Source organism: Pteropus vampyrus, unplaced genomic scaffold (assembly GCF_000151845.1).
Source record: "Pteropus vampyrus isolate Shadow unplaced genomic scaffold, Pvam_2.0 Scaffold261, whole genome shotgun sequence".
NCBI lineage: Eukaryota > Metazoa > Chordata > Mammalia > Chiroptera > Pteropodidae > Pteropus > Pteropus vampyrus.
The window spans coordinates 1,608,069-1,624,643 of NW_011889042.1; the positions used below are offsets into that span (position 1 = coordinate 1,608,069).

General features: G+C 38.6%; 1 protein-coding gene across 7 annotated transcripts in view; it reads right to left on the bottom strand.

The window, feature by feature from the left end:
- Positions 1 to 10,391: 10,391 nt before the first annotated feature.
- Positions 10,392 to 16,575, bottom strand: part of VMP1 (vacuole membrane protein 1) — a 107,975-nt gene continuing 101,791 nt past the window's right edge. For 6 of the 7 annotated variants that reach the window (XM_011375053.2, XM_023520367.1, XM_011375049.2 and 3 more), the window contains 2 exons: positions 13,725 to 13,827; positions 10,404 to 12,804 (listed from right to left, as the gene is read on the bottom strand). In XM_011375053.2, the coding sequence (XP_011373355.1) occupies positions 12,661 to 12,804; positions 13,725 to 13,827 (247 nt within the window). In that variant the 3' untranslated portion in view covers positions 10,404 to 12,660. Of the gene's footprint in view, positions 12,805 to 13,724; positions 13,828 to 16,575 lie in introns of all 7 variants that reach the window. The other variant, XM_023520366.1, reaches the window with a different exon arrangement.

Here is a 16,575-nt window from a genome sequence, read left to right on the forward strand (position 1 = left end):
GCTAATCAGCCAGGACAACATTAGAATCGTAACTTCCTAGGCATACAGATCCGGAAACTTTGAACATGTCATTTCTTAGATTACTGGGTAACTGGAGTACTATTTTCACTCAGACATTATCCCACGGAGCCAGGATGCACTCCTATAGCTAGTGAGTACAGTGTAATTCAGACTTTTTATTTTCAATCCTTTTCACTCTCCCCGATTTGTGTTTTCCTCAAGAACTCTAAACTCTAAAACCTGTTTCTTCCCATCACTTCCTCTTGCTTCTAGCTTTGGGTTCTCCCCACCCGATACTATCCAATCTGCAACATCTTTTTCCTTTACTTAACCTGTCACTTAGAACTCAGTAAGTGTGCCACAGTTCACTGTTCTCAGTCAATTCATTAATTCAACCAATATCTATCTATTCAGTGCCAGGCACTGAACAAAATATTAAAGATATAGAGATCAATACCATACAGTCTTAAATGAATACGCTTACGATGTCTGGTGCTGCAATTCTAATTTCCTAATTATTGCTTATTATCTTGCCCATATCCACATTCAACTTTTTTACAAGAAAGATGTGGTGGTATATGGGAAAGAACAACGAACTGGGAGCTCTAATCTAGGCGTTAAATTTGTCTGAAATATCTCCTCACTGGCTCTGCAGAATCTACTCTGAAATGTACATACCACTGATTCTTCTGACCACCATGTTTATCACACTTGAATTCTTCTCTAGAATTTTTAAAAACGTGTTCCATATGTTCCTATTTCAGTATTCTCTCCCCCATGAGCCCAGGGTTTGGCAGTCAACTCTTTGTTGTTTACCTACCTACTAAATATGGCTTTGCCAACTAACTTGTCATTTTCGGCAACTAATCAGTTAATGTAAGAGATATTTGCTAATCTGTATCAATCACATTGTTTCCTCTGAATTTTAGGAATGTGAGCTAAAGAACTTGTCTTTACATTTTTAATTAAATAATTTACTACTCCTGTACCCTGAAATGTTTCAGATGATACAATATCAGCCTTATTAGTAAGTGGAATTCCATTTCCACTAGCAAGAATGCTTGCACAAGGATTTAAGATAAAACAATGTAAATATTTCAAGTTTCTGGGGAACACAGTGTGGGGTCAGTGTTAGACAAGATATGGCATTCAAAGGAGAGAGTAAAGATAGAAAATCCGAATCATTTAGATTCTAGGGAGCCAGTGAAGCAGAAAGAGATGAAAAGGAGAGTTGGGGAAACTAATGATGCCCCAAAAGAACTTCTAATAGCTTAGAAACATTTCTAAAAAAGACTTGCTGGTTTTCGAATTATGGACTTTACTGATGATGAAAAATCTGACAGCTTACAAGAATAGTTTAGAAAGAAACAGTAAGCTAAATTACATGTCACCTAGCAAATAATTCCATCTTACCTAAATTTCTCTCCTTTGCCAATGATGGAGCCAATAAGATGTTTACTTTTATGGCTCTCTTCTTCTATTTCAATTTAATTATTTACATGGTACGTACACAAAAGTTCAAAGATTTTATACCCATGCTGCCCACTAACGTAGCCATTAGCCTCATGCGGCTGGTGCTGTAAGTGTAAAATACACATTGGATTTCGAAGACAATATGAATAAAAGAATGTAAAATATTAATATTAATTGTTGAAATGACAGTTTGGACATATTAGGTTAAATAAATTATTTAAACTGGCATACCTGTTTCTTTTTAGATTTAAAAAATGTAGCTACTAAAATTTTAAAACTTAGATATGTGGTTTGCATTATGTTTCTATTGGAAAGGGCAATTCCAGACATTTCAGGAGCAAAGTCCTGGGAACTGGAGAAACGAGTTGAACAAAGCTTGTCCTTACTGGGTGAGAGAGGTCATAGGAACATGATAGTAAGAATCATGATATGAGGCAAAGGATACCTGTTTCCTTTTTGAAAAAAAAAGAGGCCTTTGCTTAAGCTTGGCTCATGTGAACAGTATGAAAGAGACAGGATGTGAGCTTAATTCAGCAAACATCCATTGAACACCTGCAAGGAAAAACACCATTAGTAAAGGGAGATTTAAAAAATGAGTTAAACCTGGCCCCTGCCTTAAGGAGTTCACCATTTGGTTTATTCTTTGCTGCAAATCACATGCCTGGATCATGGCAGAAACTCCATGTTTACTGAACTGATTAATATTAATGTCTAAAATACTATGGAAAAGATGTAAAGCTGCAAAACTACAGGCACCCAGTGAAACCATTAAAGCTCCCATGTTAGCAAAAGATCTCACTATTAGATGAAACTAGGGAACCTGGAAATAAAATTTAAAATATTTTGTTTCTGAGGCCATCTTTACATAATTAAAAGCCATTGAAGAAATATAAATTCAAACAATATATTAAGAGAATGGAGAATTGCCTTTGTTTTGAAATCCTTGCCTAAAATCCAAACTACTTGTTCTGGAATTCCAAGCCTGGAGTTTGGCCATTCCTTGTCTACCCTGTCCCCCCTGCCTCCCCCAACCTTGTTTTTATTATCAATTTTTAACTTTTTATTGTATAGCGTACACACAGAAAAGTACACATATGTGTATTGTGTACAGCTTGATGGGTTTTCATAAACAATGCACCAACATAACCAGTATACAGATAATAAAACAGAAGACTACCAGCACCCTACAGTCCCCTCTCGTAACCCTTTCCAGTTAATACTCTCTCCCCAACAAGGACATCCACTATGGTGATTTCCATCATAGTTTAGTTTTGCCTAGTTTTGTATTAAATGTTAATAATAAATGTACTCGTGTCTGGCTCCTTATGTGAGATTCATCAATATTTGTGCATGTAACTGTATACTACTGTTAGTTCTCCCTGCTATAAAGCACTTTGGTGAATGAATATACCTGATGGGCTTTTGGACAGTTTCCAGTTTGGGGCTATTATCGAGTGCTGCTATGAACATTGTAATTACATCTTCTGATGAACACATATGCACATCATAGTTGGATATATTCCTGGGAGTGGAATTGCTGGGTCTTCAGGTTCCAGGAAGTGGAATTGCTTTCTTTCCACCTCCGTGAAATGAGAGAGATGTCTCCTAAGGTAAAGGATAAGTCGCTGCATCTGGCCCCTCCTACAACCTTAAAAACAGGCACAATGCCTAGTGGCCAACTTAGATTTTGGAGTCAACATATTCCTTACTTGAGTATACTACTCCAGCCCATTTACCAAGTGACCTAAAAACTTCTGGTTTTGAAGTGGGTGGGGCGGGGCGTGGTGTCTCAGAACAAGAGAAGGCTCTGCAACAGGTTCACACTACTGTGCGAGATACTCTGCCACTTCTACATGATTCAGCAGATCCAATGGTGCTTGAAGTGTCAGTGGCAGATAGAGATACTGTTTGGTGCCTTGAGGAATATCTTTAGGAAGAGAATACTTCTTTATAATAACACTTTTACTTTTCACTTGTCTAGTTCCTGGTGATGCTCTAATAATATATTACTAATGTATTTGAAAGAACCTCATTTGAAGAATTTTCTTGCAGACTTGACACAGGAACAATTTAATCTGAATTAACATGGTTGCTGACATTTGGAAATGGTTCTTCAAAAGTTGCTTTTTGCACTGAGGACAGATCAATCTCTAAACCAGCTGTTTGCAAAGATGAAATACGTGTTAACAGGCTTCTGCTTTTCTTATTACCAGGACTGGAATTTGTGTTCAGTGCAGGTTCCGGGGGCTGAAGCAGCAGAACCCTGGTAACTGATTTACCTGCAATGTCCCCTTCTCAGGGTGGCAACCCAAAGTCTCATCCAGTCACTGCAGCTCAAGTCCAGCATCACCAAGTGAGGTGAAGTATTCTCCATCAGGTCTAGATGTGGCCCCTCATGGCCCAGCATCCTATTAAAATTCTTTGGAGAAGTCCCAAGATCACTTGGCTGGCAGATTCGTTGTTTGGAGAGCCCTCTTTCTCATTCATAGCCATGTTTTATTTTCACATGGCTGAGCCCCCCTGTACCCTTTATGTGCTGTAGTAGCCAAGGCAGACAGAAATGACCATTAAATGTTATGAAAAACACAGATTTGTCTATAGGGTAATGTTTAATTTTGTTCAGTAAGGACAAGGCTGAAGCAGTCTAACTCTGACCTGAGATATAGATAGATCAGAGACATGCCTAGTGATCCCGCCTGCCTGTTTTGCCCTAACTGCCAAGCCCTTAAGACCAAGAAGAATGAGAGGCTCAGAGAATTTTTGAGGACTGAAAGGATACACACTACGATTCCGTAGCAATTTCTTTGGGGGAGTGTCTTTCTCAAGGAATTTTCTTCTTCTTTAGATTATGCATTTCTTTTGCTTGCATTTTTTAAAACAAAGCCTTAAAAACCCAATTCAAAGATAAAAAAAATGAAATCAGAAGGCAAGTAACAAGGGCTGGAAGTAGTACGCAACATATCATTGTTCTATAAAGTATCACTTAAATAGGATGTAGGAACTACAGGGTGCTTGCAGGTTTACTCAGGGGCAGAGGAGGAAGGGAGAAATCAGACTAACTTTGTGGTCCTATTGTCTCAACATGCTCTTCTAATGAATATAAGAGTCTGGGAGCAGCCTAAAAAGAAGTGTATACAGTAGGAGAGCTTTTGTGTATGGAAGAACTTTTTACTTCCACTTTGCAGAGACCAGGGTTATCTTTTAAGCTCAGACAGATTCTTTACGTTTGAAGAAAATGCAGAACATCTGAAAATTTCTTTGATCTCTACATTTTTCTAAAAGCACTATTTTTCAGCTTCCTTTTTTTTTCCTTCTGAAATTGTGCGAAGCACTCTCACCCACATGCTTTTATCACACGGGTATCTCATTATGTCTGATTCCCTCAGAAAGCCAGGAATAGTGACACCTCAATTCTCCCAGGCTTTGAAAACTGTGGACCCACCTGAGAGTGGAATACTCGTTTGATTACTACACAAGTAAATCTTTTTTTTTTTTTTCTGAACTCTGGTTCTCCTGGTGAGTGGTATAATTGTGGTCATATGTCATTTATTCTGAACTATCCAGCCAACTTCAATAACCCATTTACTGAAACATGTAAACAACCCCAGCACCAAAGCAGCCAAATGGAAAGCCGCCCTGACCACATGCTCTAGAAGGTGTAATAAAACTGTGATTCTGCCTTTTGGCTTGGCAAGGGTAGTTGGGAGGATGCCCTCGTACTTCTTGAGGATACTTATGACATCTGGGTTCTAGGTGGCTGCCACTGCTGTCTAGGCTAACACTACTGGAATCTTGGACTCTAATAGAAATATACAGGAAATCACATTGCCAAACTTTTCTCCTTATAAAGACAATCTATCCAGGAATTACCATCCTCCCAGTTCTCATTGGGAGGAGCCACTGGTTAAGTAAGCAGGATACAACTGGAGAGAGGAATTTTAAAGCAGTTTCCTGTGGCCCCGAGATCCAGTCACAGTGCCATTTCTTCAAGAACAGTGCTGCCTAACGAGTTAAGGCTTCGATGATCACTTATGGGAGAGTATAGAAGACATATACTCTAACTCTAAAGAATTCCCTGGAGAAGTCCAGTTACTTCTCTGACAGGGAGAAGTTACAGAATTGCCTAATGGATAGCACCTTATCTAAGAGTAAGGAAACCTAAGATACAGGCCCAAAGTAAGCCCCACTATTCTATCATTCAGTATCTTCCCCGGAATGTTCAAAACAGAATAATGTCTCCCTCCCTCAAACTTGCTCCTCCTCCCATATTCCTGGCTTGGTGACCGACCAGTATTGTCGTCTTCTTGGTGCTCTCTGGCTCCTTCTTCACTTACATTCCACTTCCTTTGCTCCAGCTTTGCCTACTATCTTGGATTCTACTTTGGCAGCACCTCCTGCCTGCGTCTGAATTTCCACTGTTGCTTCACCTAGACTATTGCAATATTCATTCAGCAAATACTCAGTGAGGCCACCAGTGCTCAAAGGCCGTGCGTTTAGCTCCGGGCATACAAACCAGAGCACAGTAGCGCTTATGGGGGCTTATGTTTTAGTGGAAGAAACAGAGCAAAAACAAGACAATAGACAAACCAGTTATGAATTATGTAGGTACTTTAAAGGAAACAGAACAGGCTAAGACAAAGACGAAAGGATCAGGTAGATGACTCGTTGGTCTCTTCTTTTCTACCACCCCACACATCGCTCCCATTGTGTGCTTTCCTGGTTTTTCTCATAGGGCTTTCTCTAATGGAACACTTTCTCTCCACCCTTACCTGGCAATTCAAATGCCACATCCTCATGAAAAGTTTTTTGATCCTTCCTACTCAGCCATCCTCTTCCTCTCAATTCATTTCTTATGTCATTCATTGCACTCTACATAGTTATCTGCATATATGTATCATACCCCCAAGAAGACTATAAGCTCCAGGAGGACAATCATTTTTCAACAACTTTGTCTCTTCGCCACAGTACCTTAAACTGGTAGACATTTAAAAAATGAATAAAAAAATATTTTTCCCCCATTGTGGCTAATACCACTACTGGCCCTCTTTCATAGGGTCATTATGAAGCTCAAATAAAATTCGAATTGTGAAAGTGCTTCGAAAAAGAAAAAAGGTCAGTACAAACAGAAATTGCTTTGTAATCATCATTAAAGCAAGCATCGCTCTGGGAACCTGCCCACACAGGATGGCCAAGTACGGAGCTGGCTTTTCCAGCCCTTGGTAGATGGGAGCACAAAGGCTGCTCAGGTATTTAAATAGCAAAACATTTTAGGCTGTGGCCTTGATGGTTTGTTGTCTCCTTTCCCCATTACCTACTTGTGATCACAAGACTAAACCAGTATGCAGAAGCTTGGACTTTTGCACTGTACTTTTCTGCAGAACTGAGTGGCTAAGAGCCAGAATGCCTCGGTTTGAATTCTAACTCTACTACTTCCTTGCTTCCTCCAGCAAATTATTGAACCTCTCTGCTTTCATTTCCTCATGGGGTTGTTTGTAAGGATTTAATGATTAAATACAACACACATAAAACAACATTGAAAACGATGCCTGGTTCAAAGCAAGCAAGCAATCATTATCAAAGTTATAGGAGTCCACTGTGCTTCCTGGTACAGGGCATCAGAGGCGGTTCCTAGGAGCTAATCATGATTGCTGGTGTGTGTGGTTGTGAACAAATACACCACAGAGCGGGCATGGGAGTGGGAAAGTGTTGCTGCAATGGGCAGAATAGACCAGAGGTGTTTGAAATGCCTCAAGAGTGTGGCCGAGTAACTTGAGTTTAGGTAGAGAAAGTTTGGCTGCCATAAGAGGCTCAAGGCTGTCATTCAAGTGAAAGTGTCTATCAAGTGGCTGTGAGGTGCACTAAAAAAATGAAACAGAGAAAGGCCTCCTCTCATTTTCGGCTTTCATCTTTTTAAGTAATGAAAAGAGGTTGGGAACATGGTTCTCGGGTGATGTGGTGCACTGGGCTTCAGCACTACTGCCAAGAGGAATAAACCTAAGTTACTCTTTGTTTCCAACACAACCCGAGTGAGAAGCCAAGTGAGACAACAGTGATCTGAGCAGTCATTCCCTATCATTCTCTACCTCCGGGGAAAGATGGAACTATCCCTTTTCAAATCCCAAACTGCATCACTCCATGAAAACATTTTTTCTCCCATAGGAAACAGACTGGGACACAATTAAGCAATGCTGTCCTACTGGGTCAAAAGTAGCCTGAAGGTAAAAGTTGCTCATGCTCTGTTCCCCAAAGATAGATGACAACAAAGGGAAACGCAATGTTTGGCATTTTAGTTGGGGGAGAGAAAAGTGGCCTACACAGGACTCCTTGAATAAACAAGGCTTTTCCTCAAAGGGCTTTGGGTGGAAGGCCATCAAAGCAAGTGGTAGATGCTCCTCCCAGGAAAATCTCATAGGAAGGCTGTCTGTTGGCTAAGATAGGTGGCTCAGGGGTTCCTCTTAGTCAGATGCCCAGAATAAGCCACAGCCTTCCTGTCGAGAATTCTGAAATGTGGTCTCCAATGCAAATAAAGACTACATTGTAGAATCAGTGCTGGAGTGTGTCCAAACCCTTCCTCTGTGTCCTTTGAGTCATTTGGAAATGGTTAACAAATGGGCTGAACACCTGGGCTGATTATCCCTGTAGGGGATTTCCAAACACTCCTTATTGTAAAATCATCTCTTCCCTTCCCAAAGCAATTCAGTTCCAATCTCTCTGAAGTGTGCCTTAAAGATCCCAAAATGTCTAACTCTATGATTCTAGGCTTCCTAAGTTAGAACAGTAACTGCTGCTGACACAAAGAAACAAGGAGCCAAGCAACTTTGTGCTTTTTAAAGTTTGTTTTGAATTAAGAGGAACAGATGTCCAATGTTTCAAAAAGCCACACATTTGTGGATTTGGCTGACAAACCCTCTAAGCGGCATTTCATTTCTGTTCCCATAGAGTCAGCCAGCCACTTACAACTGACTCACTCTTTGGGCCACAGTTTGGGTCAGTCTCCCAACTACAGAATTAGAATCCCAGATCTCAAATGAATCCAGGGTGTTTGGGTGGAGAGCGGGGGCCATCTAAAACAATTTTTTTTCCTTTTAATTTAGTAGTATCAACACCCACACAGCAAACTGCAAGGCCAGTAGGTCAAAGAGAATGAGCAAACAGTTGGCACCTGCCTATCTCAGCGCCACGCAATTCTAAAGGCAATGAGTAAGCAGCTGTCCAGAACAGGTTTTTGTTACAATCCTGCTTATGAGTACTGTTTAAATATGCAAATACAGGTTATTTGCTGCAATTCAAGGCCTCACCCCCAAGGCAAACGCATTACCTCAGGTGAACTCTTGGCCTTGCTGGGAAAGGAAATACAGGAACCCAGGCCCCTGATTACCAGACACAAATGACTCAACTGCTTCTAGAATTTTAAAGTACACTATGTGCTTTCTTTTCTTGTTGTCTTTGAGAATAAAGGAACAAAACACTTCAGATGGCAGTTTGGTGCATTTCATTTACCATGTTTTGTGGAGCTTTGATCAATGTTAGAGATGGAATGTTACTTGGCTTTCAAAACTGGCTATTAAACTTCTGCTTAGGTTGTTTTAAGTTCTTGTGAGCACATTAATAACTATGAATAAAATAAACCATTTTTGTTTCTCTAACAGGAATGAGACTTGCAGGTCTAGAGGAAGATCTGGTATGCCACCAAATCACTTTCTCAAAAAAAAAAAAACCCCAAAAAACACAACTGTTTAAAACCTATTTATACCCAGCAAATCTCACTAGGTATTTTGGATGGGAGTTTCTAACAAGGAATTAAAAGCTGAGTCTCTTTTTTTTCCCTCTACCTTACAGATTTTTTAGTATTAACTGTCTTATAAAATGTCAACATAAGGTGGGAAGGTTAGAAGTTATTTTCAATTATTTCATAGGAAATTTTGTGTATCTGTGCCTTGTATCTTAACTAGGCTAGCTGGGGGCTTATTTTTAGATTTAAAAAAGTTTTGGTCTTATTAAATCAAGTCATTAGTTCATTAATTTCTGCTCTTTAATTTGTATCTTGGATTTGACTTAAGATACCATCTACTCCAAAATATGGGTGTATATGCTGAAGTTAAAAACATCTGTTTTTGGAGTGTATGCAACGTTGTAAAATTCTTGCACATGCATCAAATGCTCTATCTTTGATGAATTAAAAATCTGGAATATACGAATGTGCATGGCAATATTTTACATTTTATCTGATTTAATCTTTAGGATGATCTGGCTTATCTATATCTGTATCTGTTTTTATAGATGAAATGTAGTTCGAATTAAAAACTTTCTGAAGGTCATTTCGTGTTAGGGGTAGAAATCATTAACACATCGAGGCAAGCGGGTTTTAGAACATATTTAAGGGCTTTTTGATGCTAAAAGGCTGGGAACTTCCACCTCCACATATGGGTCAGTCAAAACACAACTCACCCCAGAGTACAAGAGGGCAATCAATTCTTTAGCTTAATGCATTATCTGTACTCACTGAATCAGTGTTGAGTGACTAGTGGTAGACAGCCTCATGTTGTCCTAAAATAATATAGTATAGGGCACCCTGGGAACATGAACTGAACTTGTTTGTAGAGGAGCATTTGTTACTACATACACTGAGTTAACTTGTGTGCTTCAGAAGCCTCACTCCAGCACTGTCCTTTTCTGGATTTTTAGAGAATGGATACAGTGGCTATTATCCCAATGAAAGTAAAAATCTTCTTCCAAGCCCCACACTCCAGATTAAGTATAGACACAATACAAAACTGTGCCTGGTTCCACAAGATGTCGTTTTAAAGGACCGCTCCATACAGTACCTAAGTGTAGGGACTGCTGATGTATTGCACTGGATTTACTCCTTGACAATTATTGAGACATGACAAAACATTGCAAATATTTAAGGCACAAAATGAGTCTTAAAGTAGAGATGGAATCAGAATTCCCAGGTCCTTTTTTTATTTGCAGTAATATCAAGGTATCCATTTACAAAGTTTTTGGTCTCCTATCAGCTGGAATTAACTCGGGATATCTTTGGGATCATGTAGTTGTTTGCGTCCACTTTTGGTGGACACAAGAAAGGAACAAATCAACCACGGGAACACAAGAGTAGCATACTACTCCAGCTGGAATCCAACAGGATCACCTGAGCATGCCACACTTAGTGGAGGAAAGGAGGAGAAAAAGGAAGAGAGCTGCTCTTCATTTGTTTTCAAAGCAAATTCATTTGAAAGAGCAAACCAATCATTAAGTTAATCACTTAGAGCTTCAGCCTAAGACACATTGTTTTTTCTTTTTCTAACACCTTACCCTGAAATAAATTTACCAATAAATCCCAAAGATTTAGTACAAATAGTACAATTCATATTTGCTTTCCTCTTTCTTTAGACAAACACCAAATAAAATGCAGGTGAAGATGAAACACAACTGGAAGATTAGAAATTTACACTAATCCTAAAGAATCTAAAAAATTATGTTGTTAATTGAAGCTATCTAAAACAAAGCATTTGGGTACTGTTTTTCAAGTAAGATAACAGTCATACTGCTAGAAAGTCCCTGGGTGAAGGAGAAAAAACCTTTTCAAAACCCGCAAGGCAGGTTGCTTACACTTTATTTATTTAGCTGTGGTGATGCAGACTATCCCAATTTTCCATAAAATCATCTTGATATTGCTGCAATACCATGGCATAAGAGATTCAAAGTGCCACTAGACATAAGGACCAAAGTTTCTGATCATAAACCATGACTGAGGGTAATGTTTGAATGGGAACATTTGATATGGATGGTCAGATGAAAGATACCAAAATGTCAGACAGCCCATCGACTGCTGTTGCCATGAGATTCAACAGTCAACATCAGTCTGATAAGCTACCCGACAAGGTGGTACAGCCATGGAGATGTCACGACGGTAGGCAAAACAAGCAGACATTCAGGCAGGATTTGATAAATGAGGCATTTCTGGCCTGCTGAGATTTAAACCCCATTCTATTCTTAACATAATGTCAGTACCAATTTTCCTAAGGGAAAAAAGTGAAATTGTTTATTTTCCTCCCAAGCAAAAACAAAATGACCAAGTTAAACCAGAAATATCCCAAAAGAAAAATCACATAACAAAATACTTACTGAAAAAGGCAAGAAAATTAGGTTATTTTAAAAAAAGAAATTTGTTAAAAACGAGTACATGCTGAGCTAAAATTAACATATGAAGTTGTGTTTTTTTTTTAAATGAGTTATTTCTCTCTCCAGTGTTCTTTGATTTATATACTACCAACTGTTTTCACAAACCAACTGTTTTCACCTCACTACAGCAATCCCTAAGGTGTCATTTCAGCAGTGTGTAGCTAGCTGTCCAATTCCAGCCTAACACAAAATGTCCTGGTGGTGGCTCTTTTCATGCAAAGAAATGAAGGCTTAAGAAATTATGGATTTGGCAAGGATGCCTGCCAATCAGTTAGTAGAAGCTAAAAGGAAGTGAAAAATCAAAACGCTCAAGAAAACAAACACAATTTTGGAATGATCAAAGAGGTCTTTATAAAGTTTTTTATGACTTCATTCTAAATATACAGAATAAAAAATGGTGTCAGTTCATTTGTGAGACACCAACCAGTTTTTCCTTATACTGTCTCAAAATTTAAAGATCAATTTCCCAAGAGGGTGTGCAATGCATCATAAAATGGCCTTTTTTTTGTAGGTGGGAAAGGAAGGGTTGGGCACGATGGCATCTTAAATTTTATCATGATAGACATGCAAGGCTATCCAATCTAGTATAATTTATATACATTTTGATGACTCAAAAACAAAGCAGTCATTTTTGACAAGCCTAAAAAGCTTGACATATTTAACATATTTAGGAACTTTTTTTTATGGTGTCCGGAATTCTTTAATTGTACCACGTGGGCCTTTTGAAAGTAAAACAGAAGGCCAGTTACTCTTAAGTTTGCTGCTGAACATCACATTCCACCCTAATAAAACACAACTTGAATTAAATTGAGGGTGGATACCTTACCTTAACACACAAAGGAAACGAATGTCAGTGCAAAATATGGACTAAACTGCTTTCAGGGGAAAAAAAAATTAAAGTGATACAGGATGGAAAAGGGAATTTTCCTTCCTGGTTTCGAGTCCTCCCAATTAAGGCAGAACCCATCTATTATAATTTCTTCTGTTAAAAACATTTCCTGCTTATTTAGTTTTCTCCTCTGAGTTCAACCGCTGCTGGATTCTTTTGGCATAACTTTGTGCCATGGAGTTAATGATGGACAGGATGAAGTAACACACCATTACAACGACCAACTTCTCAAACACCCAGGACAACCAGTTTTCTCCCTGCAAGAATAAATGCAGAACAATCAACGAGAAACGCTTCATCAATTCAGTAGTAAAAAGGGGATCATCTACGTTTTAAGGAAAATAATGATAACTTTGAGCTTGTAACCTATAAAGCCTGAACAATTAAAGATGAAAAGTCTTGTGTCTCCAGCTACTCTGAAATATATATTCAAGACCTTTTTACATCTAGTTATTAACATTTCACTTTGTCGGTTATAAAGTCAATATTGATTTATGTAGTTTAGAATAAAGTCTTTGATTAAAGTCTCCACATAGACACTGTATAGGGTAGTTACATATTCTTGTTCCAATATTGGGGCAGCTTTTAAAAGATAAGTTATTTCTGAAAGCATACTTGGTCAACTGAGGGCAGCAAAGGACCACATAGAGTATAAGGCCATCAAAAAAAAAGTAATCCAACTATGTTCCCCTCATGTTTCCCATTTCAGGTCATTTCCCTTTGTCACAGAACTATTTACAGGAAAAGCAGGCTGAGTTTAATTTAAAGTTTTTATGTTCAGCTATATTAAAGCCTTGGTTTATTAAAAAATGATTATTTCCGACCTCTGAAAAGTAGTGCAAAAAAAAAAAAAAAAAGGAGCTATTTAAGTGACTTCAGTAAGTCCAATACTTTGTTACGCTATAAACTTTAACTTTTAAAGCCACTCAGGAAGTATACTTGCTTATTAATAAGTCATTTAATATCGAGGCATTAACTTATTCTATGTAACAGATCTATTACTTTCCATTAGCTCATTTAGCCAAATTTCCCAGTAAACAGCCTCAACTTTTGTTAGGGAAAGCTGACAAACAAACCTCACTCTATTTGCCTAAAAATGCCAGTGAGTGCTGTGACTACAGTTTCAGCCTCAAGCGGTGGGGGTGAGGAAGAGAAGAAAACGGGAGTAAAGTCTCACCTGCGGTGCGCCCGTTTCGCTTTTGTGGTGAAGCTTCTGCCGCTGGGCTTCCAGGTATTCCTGGAATGGCTTCTGCAGAGATGGACCTATGCCGGGGACAGCACTGGAGGCCCGGTACAATAACCCAAGGAACAAGATACATTTGGGAAGAAAAGAAGGAATAATGTTAATGAAAAATCCACTTACCGTCTGGAATCAAAAAGCAGGGATGGAAAGAGGAAAAGACTAAAACTATCAGCAGAGCTGACACAATCTTGTGAACTCTTTTTAGAGGACAAAAATTCATCCTTTAACAACCCCTTAAAGGAGAAAACGCTCTCCCACCAACATGTTTGGGAGAAAGTAGGAGCTGAGCTTTCTCCTAGCATTAGAGTTCCTCTTCAGAGAGAAGCGAACTTAGCTGATGCTGCACACTGATGTGGTACAAAGAATAAAATGAATGACTTCTGAGAAGTCCCACATTTATCACCACCAGTTCCTGTAAGAACTGGTTTGAACCGATTAATAAGGAAATGACTTATGCTTGTGTCATCCCTAGTTGAAAAAGAAACTGCCCGCCCTCTCTCTGACTTGTCCCATCTTCTCAGAGGGGGCGGTCCTTTCTCAATCTAAGTCCTTATTAGGACAATCTGTGCGTCATCCTTTTCCAAAAAGAATGCATTAGCAAATTTGGGAGGCACCTCCCACTAGTCAGAAGTCAGTGATTAACAAAGGAACAAAGAAGGAACTATGAACCTTGAATCACTTCGTGGTTTATGGTAGATGGTTCGCACAGAAACTACAGTACATTACTAAACAACTTGTTCTGAGATGACTGAGATGGTGATCTCTGATAAGTTTATGTACTCGGAGCTCCCTCTCACCCAGAATAAGTGGAGGCAGTGCTATTAAACCATTTTGGCGACTGCAGCTACCAACTCCCTTTTAAAAATGCTTGAGGTGTTTTTTTTTAAATGGTAACTTGGGGCAACTTAGAAAACCAAACATATGTATTTTCTGAACACTGTATTTCCTCATCTGTCACAATAGGGCTAAAAGGTAAACGAGCCCAATCTCTTTCCTGGGGCCAGCAAAAGGTATTTCAACATATGCCTAATGCTCTCCCTTTTAAGTAACTATTAACTTCACATCCTTGTATCTAGAAAAATTCAGTTGCTGCTTTCTGTAATAAAAAGCAGAGGAGTAGAGGAAGAGAATTTTTGCTACTGTATTTATCGGAAGCTAACAAATACAAAACTCCTGGCTGGCACTTTTCTTTAATCATTTTAATTATCAATCACCAAACACTTAATGGAGTCTTTGTTTTGTGTTCAACACTGTAATTGGTACTATGGGGAAAAAAAAAACTGCAAGAAATAGGACATCCCCCCAGGGGACTTAAAATCATGGGGATTCAAAACACACACACACACACACACAGCACATCGAACTGCTTTGTGAACAAAAGAATTTTCAAATCAATACCAATTTTTTTTCGTACAGAAGATATACTCCAAAGGAACTGGAGGGAGAAAGGAGAGGTCAGTGTGGGGTGAAGCTGTCCTTTAATGATTACTGCAGGATATGTAAAAAGCCTTGAATAGACATATGTAGTAGAGGCAGTGGCTGGAAGGGCGAAAGTCTCTTAACAGATAGTCTCAGTCTCTCTCTCTCTCTCTGACTTTTAAGTGGCCTTACATTAGTGAGGTAAACCAGAAGAGGAGTGTCTGAGCTATGTTGCTGTTCATCAGTTCTGACTGACTGCAAAGGGAGAAATAACTTTCTTTAGAAGATTTTCCTGATGTAGTTCCTTATGTAATGCAGGAGGGAATGCGAATAGCTCATCCATTTACACTTGAAACAAACCACGAATATAAAAAAAAAAAAATTCCAGTAAAATACATACACAAAAAGACTAGACCGAAGACTGCAGATTTATAAGAACTTTCCTTCAGAAGCCGATTCATTCACACTTAATGCCCTAGGCCCTTATTTTAAACTCTCAAGGAGAGCCATAGGACAAGCCACTATTTATTTTTTGAAGGTTAAAAAAAACCTTTTATTTAGAAAGGCTGAAATGACTGTATGATAATTTGAACAGCTAGGTTGTACAAGAAATGACTTGAAAATTTCCTTTTTTGATGTCCTCCAGGAGCTGGATACCACTGAATGTGTTTTGTTCTTTCTTCAGTCCTCTAACTTCACACTGGAGTTGAGCAGAAATGCTTACAGTTTCACTCAAATCATTCCTGGGCTCCAGGGGCAAGTCATTCTTTAAAAATTAAGAACCAAGACCCAATGCTTGGAAGTTTCTACTTTTCTGTTGTTGAGAGGAATGAGGGTGGGACTGACAATAATCATTCTAGATGCTCTTCAAAATAATTTGAAAAGATACAAACGATTCGCCTTGTAAATTCATTTTAGCTGATAGAGAATATGTCATTATATAATTACATGATATGCAACTTGCAAAAAATCATCTTGGGCTAATGCTGAGATGAACTTTTCAAGGTGCTATGGTGTTACATGCTTTGGAGAGTTTTTGGTGGTGGGGTGGGAGATGCAGTTTATTACAAAAGACTAGGAAAACAGTTGAAAATAGAGAGCTTAAGAGTTTTTATAGAACATATTAATCAAAATCATCATGAACAAATGCCATATGATCTGAATAAATTTTAAAAAGTTAACATTTAAAATCTGGGTCTTAAGTGTTATATAAATAATTACTTGTCAGATCCTCTTAATCTGTTTTATATATTTATCAAAACTTTAGTTTTATCTCTCTCTACAAACAATGGCTTAGGCCACAGATGGCCCAGCTTATTATACAAAGCACATATACTAGAGCTTTCTTAATTAACACTAAAGCTAT